This window comes from Egretta garzetta, unplaced genomic scaffold, assembly GCF_000687185.1.
Source record: "Egretta garzetta isolate BGI_Z169 unplaced genomic scaffold, ASM68718v1 scaffold61, whole genome shotgun sequence".
Taxonomy (NCBI): domain Eukaryota; kingdom Metazoa; phylum Chordata; class Aves; order Pelecaniformes; family Ardeidae; genus Egretta; species Egretta garzetta.
Window position 1 is genome coordinate 528,527 of NW_009258620.1, and position 14,459 is coordinate 542,985.

General features: G+C 37.7%; 2 protein-coding genes across 3 annotated transcripts in view; one reads left to right on the forward strand and one right to left on the reverse strand.

The window, feature by feature from the left end:
* The window catches only part of PEX10 (peroxisomal biogenesis factor 10), an 8,604-nt gene extending 1,544 nt beyond the window's left edge, over positions 1–7,060 (forward strand). The window contains exons 2-6 of the mRNA XM_035903591.1: positions 65–194; positions 695–1,101; positions 1,905–2,080; positions 2,382–2,517; positions 4,308–7,060. Of these exons, the coding sequence (XP_035759484.1) occupies positions 65–194; positions 695–1,101; positions 1,905–2,080; positions 2,382–2,517; positions 4,308–4,379 (921 nt within the window). The 3' untranslated portion in view covers positions 4,380–7,060. The remainder of the gene's footprint in view (positions 1–64; positions 195–694; positions 1,102–1,904; positions 2,081–2,381; positions 2,518–4,307) is intronic.
* A 138-nt stretch (positions 7,061–7,198) lies between these two features.
* On the reverse strand, positions 7,199–14,453 carry RER1 (retention in endoplasmic reticulum sorting receptor 1). 2 transcript variants are annotated; one of them, XM_035903570.1, is made up of 7 exons: positions 11,879–14,453; positions 11,501–11,586; positions 10,890–10,994; positions 9,655–9,754; positions 9,134–9,212; positions 8,892–9,027; positions 7,199–7,999 (listed from the first exon to the last, which is right to left on the reverse strand). In XM_035903570.1, exons 2-7 carry the CDS (start codon positions 11,579–11,581, stop codon positions 7,910–7,912), a joined length of 591 nt encoding a protein of 196 aa, XP_035759463.1. In that variant the 5' UTR covers positions 11,582–11,586; positions 11,879–14,453; the 3' UTR covers positions 7,199–7,909. The 2 variants fall into 2 exon arrangements, with proteins under 2 accessions (XP_035759463.1, XP_035759462.1); XM_035903569.1 differs by having other exon boundaries at positions 7,201–7,999; positions 11,915–14,453.
* Positions 14,454–14,459: the final 6 nt, after the last annotated feature.

Sequence of the window (14,459 nt, forward strand, 5' to 3'; positions counted from 1 at the left end):
GGGGGCGAGGGGGTGTTAATCCAGCGCCGGAGAGCCTGGGAGAAAGTCAGGGAAAAGGGCTTAGATCGGTACGAATTTCACGTCAAGTAACTGCAATGGTCCCGATCCCTCAGGTGCCAAGAAGTGGCTGGAATGGAGGAAAGAGATTGAACTCCTTTCTGATGTCGCCTACTTCGTCCTTACCACTTTGTCAGGTAACGCGCCGAGTAACCGGCTTTAGCGTTTCTCCTAGCAGTGTGAAGGATGGGCTGCCTGTCCTGGGCCGCTGCCGTTTCTTGGCGACCACCAGCGGGAATGAGGCAGCTTGACAGTGGTTTTCTTTAATGTGGGGGGGTTGGTCGCTTGGTTTGTTTTGCTATAAATGCCTTTTATTAAATATGGAACCAGTAAATCGTCAGAAGTTTTGAGTTCAAATGCAGCAGTTCATCAACCCAGATATGTGTTCTTTTAAAAGCAGAAGTTCTTTTTAAAAAAGGGATGCATGACACTGAAAAAGTATCCCTGCTTTAAGCCTACAACCATTGCAGATACTGACGCTGCAGATGCTGATGTAAACATAGCGCTCACCTCCTTCAACACAAAGAAATGCAACTGTTGCTGAAGCTCTAAAACCTGACGTGTTCTGAGCTGAGCAGAGAGTGACGCTGCAATCGCCATCTAACCCTGCACGTTTTCTGTCACCCACGTTATTTAGGTTATCAGACTCTGGGTGAAGAGTACGTTAACATTGTTCAAGTTGACTCAACCAAGAAAAGGGTACCTTCTTTTCTTCGACGGGCCATCTTCGTTTCTCTTCATACTGTAGTACCCTATTGCTTAGAAAAGGGATTGCTGCATCTGGAACATGAGTTGCAGATAGAAGCTGACGAGTCCAGAACCTCGCAGAGCAGCCCAGCACTTGGCTTATCCAGTAGGACCTTAATACGAAACTGGATACAGAAACAAGTTGGGGTGCTTACTGAACAGCAGAAGAAAACAGTCCTACAAATTGTGTATGTTCTTAAACAGTGCATACCTTTGCTGTGTCGACTACATCTGGCAGTATTCTACATAAGCGGCACTTTTTATCACCTGTCTAAGAGAATCACAGGAATCACGTATGTAAGTGGATGTATTTCTCGTTTAAGATAGAGTCCACTGCAGTATTTCGGGCTCTTTTGGGATGTCGTGTGTGTAAAAGGGATATAGAGTTTGGCTGTAGCTGATTATAATACGGGCAGAGCAGACTGGGTGAGAGGGAAGTTTTTAATACTATGTAGAGGGGTTATGCAGTCAAAAGGTTACAGCTAATGAATGTGAATGCACGGTTAGAAGTTAATTACCCTATGCACCTTCAGGACATTATCTAGTCCAGCCTGTCTTCTACAAATACCCAAAAAGTAAGAAATGGCTTAATAAATCCATGGGAAATACTTAAATATAGTTTTGAACAAAAATCAGTATGTGTTTAGATAGCATTTTTCTGTATGAAGAGCTTAATTTCACATGGTCTTTTCAGTAAGTATCTTTCCAAAAAACATCAGCCACTGGCTCAGAAATGTCTATAGACGGACTCCTCAACAATTCCCAATGTCAATGTGGAAAAAGAGGTGTTTGACTCTTTGCTCAGAGCCATGGAACAAACCCAAACTGATTAAAGCAGCAGGTTTGAAGGACACACGATGCAAAACAACTGATCCTCACGCAAACAGCAGTTAAGTGTAGCCTGACTGAATGAGATGCATCCAGGACACGGCAGGCCTCCTAAGAGATAGCAGGTTGACCAGTCCTAGAAACATGTCAAGTTGTCTGGACAGAAATAAGGATCCCAAATCAAGAGTTTATTGATATGAGGAGGGTGGGGGGTGAGCATAGTTTCATAAACCCGCAGTAACAAAACATCTCTATTTCTGTGAACTACGTAGCTGCGTTTTGGAGGACTGCCAGGAGAAGATCAGAATATTCGATCAAGTTACAAGTTCCTTGGAATAATTTCACTCTTGCATCTTCTTCTAACAATCGGTGTTCAGATGTACAGCTTCAAACAGAAGCAGAGAGCAAGGCAGGAATGGAAACTACACCGCAACCTAGCTCATCATAAGTACGATGATTTTTACTTACTAGGAAAGAGGTGGAGGCGATGGTGGGAAATGTAATAGCTTTCATGAACAGGGAGAACGCTGGAGTGACACTTTGACTTAAGTTAGGACCTGATGGAATGTAACATTTGACGCATTCTTGTTTTAAGCATCTCCCAGATTTCATGCTTTGCTTTCTTGTTTTTGAGATCTTCACAGAAAGGGTTAATACTTGAAGATGAGGTTTACTTTAGGATTGTGTTATCAAGTACTTCTTAGAAGCAGGCTAAATAAAGTTAAGTAATATATAACTATGTTAACTAGAAATACGACCAAGGAAAAAACTCCTGGGCGCCACTCCCGCTGCACTTTGTGTTTGGAAGAACGGAGACATACGACAGCCACACCTTGTGGTCACCTGTTCTGCTGGGAATGCATCACGGAGTGGTGTAACACCAGAGTAAGTACAGAAGGACAAATGGAGGCTGGAAGGGGTAAACGTTATGAAATTTCTACTTGAAAATACCCATCAGCCTGGGTGTTGAAATAATACCCTTTCTGTCACTAAGGCACCCAAAATCCCCACATGAGAGTTTAGCAGGACCTATATATACATTACTAGAATAGAATGACATAGGTGTTGTAGCATTACATAGGTGAGGTAAATAAGGTGAGCAGTTTTCTATCCAAAACATTGAAATGCAATCAGACTACTGTGGAAGTCAGACATGAAGATAGTTCCTTCATCTGCAGACCAAGGCAATAATTCTGACTGCAGAGAAACAAGAAAAGTGGTAATGTTCTGAAGCCTTCTTCACCTGATTTCCAGTAAAAAGGAATAAGTAAGTTACAAGAAAACTGAGCAAGCTCTTATGCACGCTATTTTAAACTTGGCTTTTGCTCTGGATTAATGAAATAGAACAGAATTTTCATCCATTAAGGATTTGTATAGACATCGTGGAATAAGATGTTGTCCATTTATTGTCTCTAAAGAGTGAAAGCTGCTTGTGAGAAAAAAAAGCATCAAGTGTTACTTACAAATAAAATCTTTGCCATAGAGGCTACATCTGTGGTGTAACTCAGATGTATTATTGCAGCTCCTTTAGAAATGAGCGGTGTGATCTACTTAAATTTTTCCTACACTCGTACTAGTATGGCTGTGGTGGAACAGAATCAAGCAAATACAACTTCTCAGAGAATCTCCCTAAGATCCAAAACCGACACTGACACTAAAATCAATATAGCCTAAGTCAAAGACCCGTATTTAAATGCACCAAGGTTATACTTATGCAAGCTATCAAGTTCTATGATAGGTAGACCATTTGAAGACACAAACTAGAATGCAGCTTGTGATGAGCTAGTGCCTTCCTAATGCCACCCTGACATGAATGAGGAAACATCAAAAGTCACTTCAGATTTGCTTGTGAAGACCTAGCCAGTGTTTGTCAGTCACGCCTGAATGCTGTTGGAAGAACTTAACAATGAGTTAGCATTAGAAATTGCCCTGCTGACTCCCTGCTTAAAGTCTCTTCAAATAATGGGGAGGCAATAGAAAGTTGAATATAACAGATGTACACTTAGAAAGCTACTGACAATTTCAGTTGTCAGTTTTCAATGGGAGTACTAGCTGACAATAGAGCTGTATCTGTTAGGGGACATTTATTTTAGGCCATTTTTGGCACTGTTTTCCACTCTAAAGCTGTCCCAGATGCACATATCTGTAGGCAGACAGTATTAAAAATGCATATCACACAGTGGTATTTCAGATCCGAAAACATCCATTCACTATAATTGCATCTTTACCTTATGCTTTGCCCTAAAAAGGCTTGGTGACTAATTTACTGCTCGGAGGGGAGTTCAACATGAATTGTACAGGATTTTTTTTCTTTCAGATAGAGACTTAAGCTTGTTTTTTCTTAAAACTGACAATAATTGTTACCATTTTAGTAACTTTCAGTCTTTTGGAATGTGCTGATCTAGTAAACCCTTTGACCCTTCTACTGGATTCACCAAGCAAAGGTACAAAAACTGAAGAGCTCTGATTTAGAGAACTAAGAGTATCTTGTAACCCACAGTCAGTATCTTTAAATACTACTTCTAGCGTACATGAATAAATGTTTCCTCATACTGGCTCTAACTGTAGTTTTTTCTGATTCTACCTGTTAGCAAAATTAACTGAAGTAGTAGCATTGCCACCACTTTTACATCCCACAATTCAGTACATCTATCTAATTTCTTTTCTTTTTGTAGACAGAGTGTCCACTGTGCAGAGAGAAGTTTCATCCTCAGAAACTGATCTACCTACGTCACTATCAACTGTAAAGGAAAAATCTATTCTGTTTCACAACAAGGGCCTCAGCTCTTACACCATTTATAAACTTGTCATACAGCTTGAGTTAGTCCAAGAAAGACTTTATTATAAAACTGGTAACTGCTTGTGCAAGGTGGCACTTCATTCCTGTTTTACAGAATAAATCTACTTTTGCCTCTACTCTTCTGTTTCTTCTAACATGGTTCTTAACCATATTGAAAATGTGACTTTCTATAAAGTGCTTAGCACAAATGTAATAGCTTTCTTCACTTTGGACAATGAAAAATTTAAATCAGATTCTCATTCTCTAGATGTTAAGTGTGGATAACGAGTCTTCCAACCTTTCATAACATGCTTAAGGTATTAGTAAAATTCTACAATTTCCAAGACTCCCTTTCTCCTTTAACATAATAATGAGCCCATACTGTTGACATCAGGGGAAAAGGATAAAAGCTGTACACAAATCCTTAGTTTAACTGAAGTTCAAGTTCTGACGATGTCATGTACCACTCCGTTTTCAGAACAAGGTTAACAATAAAGCAGATTTCCTTAACAAACTGTGAATGTCCCTTAGATCAACAGAGGCAACAAACGCAAACCCACAGTAGTGCAGACTACTCTGCACGCTGGTAAGTAACATTCAGCTGCCAAACTCAAAGCTTTTCTATCACTATTAGATATCAAGACTCTTCGTCAAGTATGCTAGACAGTTAGACTATAGCAATGTAACAAGTGGTGTTTCAAAAAAGCCCTAATATGTATACTAAGAAACTAAGCTCAACTATAAAGCGTTAGTTTTATTGCACAATTTAAGTTTTCTCCGTGTGGTGTTTTCTACAGTCTAACACAGATAGGGAAGAAGCTGACCAGCCCCAAGACCCTCTCCCCTCTTTATGGCAATAGGGGCTATTTCAGCTAATCCGATATTTTAGAGTATAAAGGAGGAGGGATTTGGCAGCACCACCTTGTCAAGGTTTATTCCTGGAAGTTATTGGTTCAGTTATACAAGTATCTGGAGCAGCAGGGAAAATGATTGTTAGTTGTTAACATATCTTGTCATTCTTGCATGATAGAAAAATGTACAAGATTAATTTATTTGTATTCTCTAAATACAGATGGGGAGAAAAAGCCAGACAATCCACACTGTGGATCATGGGTTACAGTTTCAATAAACCTTTCACAACTGGCACTGAATATGGACTTGGGGTGGCAGGGGGAGGCGTGCTACTGTAAGAGCACTTCTTTCAAGATGGTTATTTGTACTGCAGAGATCCCAATTAGCTAGTTAACAGATCTCCAAGTGTTATAAAAACTCCAGTAAAATTAGTTTAACTTTTCATCCTATCTATAAATGGCAGAAAAAATAGTTGCTAGTAACTATGTGAACACTTCATCACTACTGTACAAAAGTGATTTTCAGAGATGCAATACCATCCCGTTCTTACACCAGAAAACTTTCAGGCATCCCTCACCTATTCAAAACTGTCAAGGCAACAGTGGAAGAAAAATGGTCCATATCACGAATCAAAACATGACTACCTAAGGAAATCACTGCCTGATCTCCTTACTAAGAAAATAGTAAGGAATAACACTTAGTTGCCCATAAAAACAAATAGGAACGAGTTGATGACTGGGAAGTAGCTGTGATATTGTCAGGCTAAGGTTTTTGTGCATTCTGTAAAGGCAATTTATTTTTAGCACTGGTAACTGATAAAAATAAAGCAAAGTTTAACAAAATGCCATCAAATTTGTCTGGCCGTTGGATGCCGAGAGTTAGCTAGGGGAGTATAGCTTTGTGCCAACTTCATCTACCATCCACATTTGAAAACTTAATCCCACTGAATGCCTACCTAAGAATGAGAGGGCATTAATCTCAAACTGCCACTGAAGTTCAAATTTACGTGGAGGTAAAAATGTTTAATTTGCAATGTATGTCATTAATACTCTGTTGTTTAGTAGGACTCATCCCAGTTGCTAATGTTAACATTAATAAACATCGTATTTTTCTCCCTGATTTGCCCACATTATTCAGAAACCCCAGCAAACCTGAAGACAGCTTCTCCAAGTCAGGGCTTTCAGATGTTTAGGCAATGAACTGCAGGCATCCATGACTGGTACTTTTATAAGGCCCTTTCTGGACACTGTGTTTCCATAATTTTGAATTTTGACTATACTAGTTTCCACACTGCTAATAAAACAAACACACACAAACAAACAAAAAGCAACAGGTCAATGTGAACTAAAACTACCTGTCATTTTCCCAGGATTACTGAAGGCTGGATTCCAGAGCTCCACAATGACTTGACAAAACCAGATGAAAGGATTCCTACATACATTCTCCAATGAGGTGCCTGTTGGAAGTTGCCACTATTCTCCATCTTCAAAGAGCTAATCTTTTCCTACTTTCTGCAAGTGAATGCTCCCTGAAGAGTTGAAAAAGGCATTGCATGAAGATAAATTGAGGGTAACCATTATTGAAAAGGAGCCATAAATACTGTTAGATAAATATATGTATATAAAGATAGAGAACAAGTAAAGGGGGACACTGTCTTTTAATAAATTTTGGAATTAAAAAGTCACTTAATAAAACTGCAGTTGTATCACATGAAAAAGTTTACATGCAGGTAATTTCTTTTTTTCTTTTTTTTTTTCCCCATAGAAAATGAAAAGCTGTGTTAAAACCCACACCGTTTGTCTGCTATGGCCAGTTTGGGGATATTCTGAAGGGGCTGCATGAAGTCAGCTTAAATTAATCAAGAAACCCTTAAGTATGAAAGAAACTCCAACTAATAACAATTAAAATATATATCTTTATAATTCCAGGTCCTCAAAGGAAATCGTGATAGAATTTGAACAAAGTTTTGAGTCACCGTGAAAGAGCCCAATTTTAGCATCTGCTCGGAGATGTAATGGTGAAACTGGCATTAAAACCCAACACAAATGAGTTACTTCAGAAGCTATATGAGTATTTTTTCCCTACTGCAAAACCCATGATTTAGTAGATTTCTTATTCCTACCTATATTTGTTTGGTTATAACTCAGTAATACCATGCATTTAGGAAACTGGCTTAAGTTCTGCATCTATTTAGGTCTACTGTATTTTTCTACGAAAACAGCACACGGGCATGAAGCAGAAAACAGCATCATGTGTGCCATCTTACATTTTTCCTCCACATATGTGCACAGCACTTCACGGTGATATTGAGCAGGAGAACTATGTAAAAATATCCAACTCTAAGCCATTGATCTCTCCAGTGCAATGGATCCTGTAAGAAATACGTTATCCCAAATCCATGGGATTATCCGAAGTTTCTCCAACTTCTTACAAAAGATAAACTCAATGCAATTTGGTTAGAATGCCAGTTTCTTCAAGAAACTGATACTTCAGATAAAAATAGCAAGATCCTCTTAAAATGAAAATTCAACTGCTTTGTCACCACTCTGTTAATCATTTTTTATGAAGAAAAAAGGCATTGTTACAATGGCTCAAAATCGTTCCTTTAGTTAGAAGTAGAATTGGTCAACAGGTTGATTGCATCTTCTAGCTAGCAAAGGTCTTTCCCACATCTTCTTTCCCTTTGTATTTCCTCTTGCCATGTGTGAAGGGTATATATCTGTACTTTATCATGTGCTGTAACGAGAAAAGATAATTTTTTGAGGCAAGAAACATCTAATTTTTACAAAAAAGTTTTGTAATAGATATTACAAACTACAAAGTCCTCTAGAAAGGCAGTTCTTCAGTATTGCAAAGGTAATGAAGTAGCTAATTATACACCAGTTTACATCGAAATAGGGGTATGAGCCCAATCTTATAAATCTCGAATTTGGATATACCCAACAACTTCTACAGTACAGTGAAGATTACTGATCAGGGGAATCACAGGAAACTGGAGAGAGCATACAGGTATTCATTTTTTAATAATCTTTAAGTTACAACTTTGAATAACAGTACCTATCCAAAATTCTGAATGTCTGGGAATGAAATGGTTCTCTTTCTAAAATGCCAACAAGCCATAAGTAACTTGTTAAAAATGGTCTGAATGGCTTGCCTAAGTTGTTCTTCCCCTCCTCTCCATCTACTTACTCGCATTGACTTGTCAGAACTTCCCTTTTCACCCATCAGAGATCCTACAAGACCTCTTCATTAAAAATAGCCATAGTCAAATGAAGAAAGCAAGCAGATGAGAAATTATAAACTCATCCTGTATAAAAACCAGATATTGAATTCTAAGATCGAAACCTTTTGAAAGCAAGCATAAAATTTTGTAATGTAGTATATGAAGACTTCTTTTACCAAGTATTTTTGTTTCACGTTGTCATTATTTGCTCCAAGTTGCAAATATGCAACATTTGAACTAATGTTCAACGAACTACTGTTCAAGTGTTACTTGTTAAAGTTCCTCTAGTAAAGAAGCATGTGCAATACATTTAATACTTCTGAAGGGCTCACCTGGATGGACAGTTTGGATCAATACTGTAAATTCTGACATCACAAATGCTACTATCTATTCTTGGCAAGTTACCTTGATTTGCCTCTTCATAGTGATACAAAATAGCATAATGAAGTACATCACAAGGATTGGCCAAAAAACAGGAACGTTGAAAGCCTCAAAGAATGTACATGCCATAGCAACCAGGATTCCTTTAGTGGCAGAGTGCCTTAAAAATAATATGAACAATTAATCCTTCAACCCCAGCTACCACTGATTTGATACAGATATTTATATTTTTCAAAAACAGAGCATGAGCAGACAGATCCACTCACCAGAATTTAAACTCTGGGAGCCTTCTAATGAAAGGCCGAAATTCTTCATTTTGCCTTGTAGGTAAGGAAGGACCATCATCTGAAAAAAAGAAAAAGAAACCAAAACCCACAAACCCCCTCACGCTAATTTTCCACACTATTCAGACTCCAATTTTTAAAATTTTTTTATCTTTAAGAAAAAAAAAAAAGAAAAATTTTCACTGTTACACGTAAATTCCAGTTATAGTGGCTGCTCTAGTGTAACTTAACACTGATTTCCCAAAAGACAGTAGATAACAGAAATGAGTGCCAGGTCACTTGAGTTATTTTGGGGAGAACTTAAGTCACATAAATCTTCCTTCAAAACACAGAAAACTAATACAATATGGAATATGTTCAAGTAATGAAAAAAAGAGAGAGACAAACTTTACAGTAACTTCTGATGTCAAGCTGTACAGATTTTTTGCAAGTCTAAAAATACAATTTACACTACTGTATGTATCAAAGTTCAAAATTATCGCACGATGAACTATTCACCATACCTGAATCTTCCATTAAAGAGGGGTCTACCTTTGGCGACAAGAAAGCTATGAAGAGATTTAGATGGTAGATTCCCAAGGCATATGTCACAATGTACCAACCCTGAAGCAGGGAGGAAAAAAGAGCTAAGATTAAAGTCTTCCTGAAAACCGTTTTCAGATACTGATTTTTCAACAAGGTCAAACAACCTGGTTTTTTGCTTCCTTGAGAAGTGCTTTTCTACATCCTCACATTAACATGAAAAGTTTTCTGGACTTGTTAAAAAAATATCAGAAAGTCTCCCTGTATAAAGTAAGCATTCGGACTCTATGAAAAGATGAAATCACCTTTGTGAATCTATCTTTTTATTTGTGTACTGACAGATAACATATGTAACAGCTTTCATTTCAAGCTACCTAAATACTGACTAAACTTACCGCAATACAAATAAGCAAGGTAAAAAAAAAATAAATCTATTAGCCTTTTTAAGCTCCATGTTTTCTAAGGTATACTACTGTAAATGTAATATATTAATCAAAACAAGCCTTAGAACATGACAATCGTGCAAATCCCTCAGATATCGACAGATTTAATATGAAAGCTTTTCTCAGGCATCCGGTCTCTATATTCAAGATGTAGACATCATAAAAGCAGCGTAAAAGGAGTAAACAGCATAAACCCATCACTTTATTAATCATCTTTGCAGGCTTCAGTCTCTTAAATCTTCGTATTACTATCACCTGCACAGCTTTCACATTCAACCTGTAATCTTCAGGGTTTGGGAATAACAATTCTCATGCTCTTAACTGAACCACAGACTGGCATGCAATAGAGGCATCTGATTAGTAGAGAAACGGCCTGCAGTGATAAAGATGCTGAAAAAGCAATTCTTTATGGTTGGAAGACAGAAGGTAACTACTGGCTCCTGAACATGCACTTACACAGCTTTAAAAATAAAAGTAAAAATTTAATTGCAGCAGACTTTTCAGAGGTTATTATCAGAACTAATGGAGTATTTCCATCTTCTGTTGCCACCAGGTGAATATTCTCAAGCATTCGCACATTCTCCATTCTGAAGCAGTAAGGTTAACACCAACAAGATGTGCTCTTTCTTCAGACTAATTTACTTTCTACTGTGTGCTAAATGGCATAATATCTAATTCCAAAGTAATACCATACTTCAAAAACTCTCTTAACACAAAAAGTAGAACAGGAATGATATCCAAAACTACTTTAGGAGTAAATCCAGTTTTCCTACCTGCAGTAAATAAACTCTAATCATGTAGATAAAACTCAGACCCAAAGTTACAATCCATCGCACTGCAGTATATGGAGTAGATTTGTCTAACCAGGATTGGTAGATCTAGGAAGAAATATAAAGGGTATATCTGTAAAATGCACAATGAATAATGTTTATTACAGGGTAGCCTTACAAGTAGTAAGCATTTCTGAAAGGTATTTTGGGAAGGACAGTAACATGAAACATTTGTATTCTTTATTACAAATAAACTTAATTAAACATAAGCATTTGAAAAGGTCTATTTTTACAAAGACAAAAACAATTCCTAATGCTCGGGGCATCGTAAAGCAATTTAAATTTTCAATATTTTACGCAAATTTATTTTCCTTAAGATGAATCTGACATGAAATCTGAAGTCACTAATTTTTGACAATGCCACACATATGGATATTAGATATTCCGTTAAGCTATGTATTATAGTATTTGCTGTCTATTTTTAACAGGCTCAAAAAGAAATCTTTTGTACAGATTTTAATATTTCAACAACTCATCCAAAAAAGTAATGAGTTTAAGAAGCTGCACTGAGACCTGCTTCTAATGGAGTCAGAAAAAACCTACAGAAAACCAACCTGTCCAAGTCTTGAGAAAAATCTATAGACCACAGAAGGCTTTCCATGAACAGACTCACCAATACTGTCCCCTTCTGACATGGTTGCTGTGGAAACAAAACACAGTGACAAAACATGCACAGGTAACACTTAAAACAAAAATCTAAGCCCAGAGAAGCTTTACGGGACATTATCTGAACCAGCATTTACACATCACACTCTTTTGGATTGCCCTGTTTGAAACAGATTATTTTTAATGAAGTATTCTTAAAGAGAAGACATTTATTCCAAAAGAAATTAACTTCCAAAATAAATTGTCAATAAATCAAAGATCAGGGTGTTTTACAAAGGCAAAACAAGATCCAATCCATTTTAGGGAGAAAAAAAACAGGTCCATACAGAAATGTAGGAATGAGTCTTGTTAGACATCTTCACCTTGAGAAGGCAGGAGCTGAGTTATAACATCTAAGCAGAGATATGAACTGTAGCACCACCCTCCTGTCACCTCAGTTTCTAAAGGCAAAGAACAAAACCAAAATAAATATTTTTTGAAAAGCTGCTTAGGATTTTTAAATAGTGAGTAACTAGATAGTGAGGAAGCTTAGGACTCTCTATGCAAGTGGTTACAGACAAAAAACTACCATAAGCACCTAAACCAAAACACTGCCCCCGCTGCTAGAATTATTCCATGACTTTATCTATCTCTTGAGCAGGAAGAGCTTAGCAGTCACAGAAAAGTTTTGTGTGTGAGGAAAAACGTATAGTAAAGCGGCCAGTATTCTGAACTCAGGTAAAAAATTAACCACGGGAATTATTTTTCAGTACATGCTTCTGCTACCAATTTAAGAGCTTTATTTCTCTTTTCAATTAAGCTCAACTAAACAAACATACTAAAATGGATTCTAAACAGAAACATTTTTGCCACATCACCAAAAGCAATCCCTGACATTACTTCCTGGAGTCCTCATCTGTGGGTGGGACTACATAACTCTGGGATAGTGGGAGTACTTTCAGACCTACATTAGTATCTCAAGAGCCTCAGATGATAATAAAGATATGTGAAACATTACTAAATCAGAAAAATGTAAATTATCTAAGATGCTGCAATACAGTGACTGCTGCAAAAAATAATTTGAGACCAAGGACAACCTGGGGAGGCCCAGAACCTTAAAGGTGTACAATTTTTCTGTAAACATCCGAAAACTACATCCTATGGAACAATTAGTAACTAGAAAAAAAGGAGTCCTGTTACACTTCCAAAGATAAGGGGATTCATTATGAGGCTTCAGGAGCTGCAGCCACTTAAATTCAAGCTATAGCTAAAAAGAAAAAATAATGTCAAATAAAAACTCATACAACATAGCTACAGACTTTTTCATTACAGGCAAAAGGAAATAATTATTATTTTCCCCATTCACTGCACTGCAGAAGAAAGAAGTTACTCAGCATTATTAGCTGAGCATAACTTTGTGCTTTATTTTGGTTTTATTTTTGAAATGTCCTGAAATATAAAGCCATAGCAAAAAGATACTCAACGTATTGATCAGACAGCAATTCTCTAAAGGTCATGAACACGAAAACTCTCATATTTTCAAAATTAATGTTAACAGCAAATATGGGCTAGAAGTAGATTTAACATTACAAACTTGTAAATGTTAACCTATGCAGATCAAGTGAAGAATCGTGTACGTAAGGCTGCTGATGGCTTCGTGATGGAGTAGGTATTTTGCTTGTTGTAAAAAATTACACTGTATGTCATCATGCATGACTGTTTATCATACATATGTCATTATGCATGACTTTATCATACATACAGTTCTCAAGAAGTACAGCCATCTAACACTGCCTTACTGAAAAGAAAACCTCTCGCTGCCTCAGTTTAAGTAGCATAGACTGAAGTATACCACGACATAATTTAGAATTTAATATTTCTTCTCACTTCAAAATATTTAAAGAACACCTGTAATTAGGCTGTTATCAAGAAAAGCAGCCTTTGGCATTACTTTGAAGGTACTTTACAGTGAAGAACACAAGTCAGATCTCACTGGTTTAAGGGAATAATTAAATCTAAACAGTAGCAATCCCTCTTTCATAACGTAAAATAAGACTTTACTGTTCAGCATAATGAGTGACGATAACTCTTCAGCCATTTCAGCAAAGGCAATAATCAGAAAGATATACAGAGATTAATATAACAAACAATTGAATAGTTTGCTACTAGCAGAACACAGACTGCTACTAAAACGAAACCATATTAAAATGTTTTTCTCTGCTGAAAAATACCAAGCAGGCAAATACATGACCTTCAACAATTATGCTTCTTACCACAATTGTTATGATAATATCAGTACAAACACCACTGCATCTCTTAGTTCTTAAAAATGACAGGACCTGAGGCAGTAAAGACATTTAGCTTATGCCTCACATCGTCACACAGAGAGAGGTACAGAATCTTCAGACAAGTCTCTGATCATAATGTAGATTTTTCTTAAATTTAAAATACAAATTCAGCACATAACTAGCACAACCATATCACTGCTCATACAACTTTCCTTATCTCACAGAGGAAACGTCTTTGAAGAGCAATATGAGGAAGTAATTTAGTAACAACAGGGTGAACGGACAACCACAGGAAAATAACCCATTGGTTGTGCAGACTGGGGTTTTTTTTAATCCTAAAAAAAGACACCGTTTAATTTTATCCATCACAGCAGCAGCCTGGTCTCTCAGGAGCTCCCCGCTGCCCGCACGGCGGGAGCTGCCCGGCACCCGCGCTCCGCCTGCCCCTACCCCGAGCGCTGCCTGAGACCAAACGCTGCGGGACGAAAGCAACACAAGACACTCTGGGGAAAAAAATCAAAGCGGACGACGGTTGGCACTGTTTTGGCACAAACACCGGGACGAGAGGCCCTCGGGGCAGGAGCGGGGCCCGCTGAGGTGAGGGGGGCCCGGGAGCAGGACCGGGGCTGGCAGCAGCTTG

Excerpts from the sequence above, each read along its gene's own strand:
- RER1 (XM_035903570.1), bottom strand. The coding sequence starts at position 11,581 with ATGTCAGAAGGGGACAGTATTGGTGAGTCTGTTCATGGAAAGCCTTCT. Across the intron at positions 9,213-9,654 it reads CTCTTTAATGGAAGATTCAG|ATGATGGTCCTTCCTTACCT; the intron begins GTATGGTGAATA and ends TCTTTTTTTCAG. Across the intron at positions 9,028-9,133 it reads CTCCCAGAGTTTAAATTCTG|GCACTCTGCCACTAAAGGAA; the intron begins GTGAGTGGATCT and ends ATTATTTTTAAG.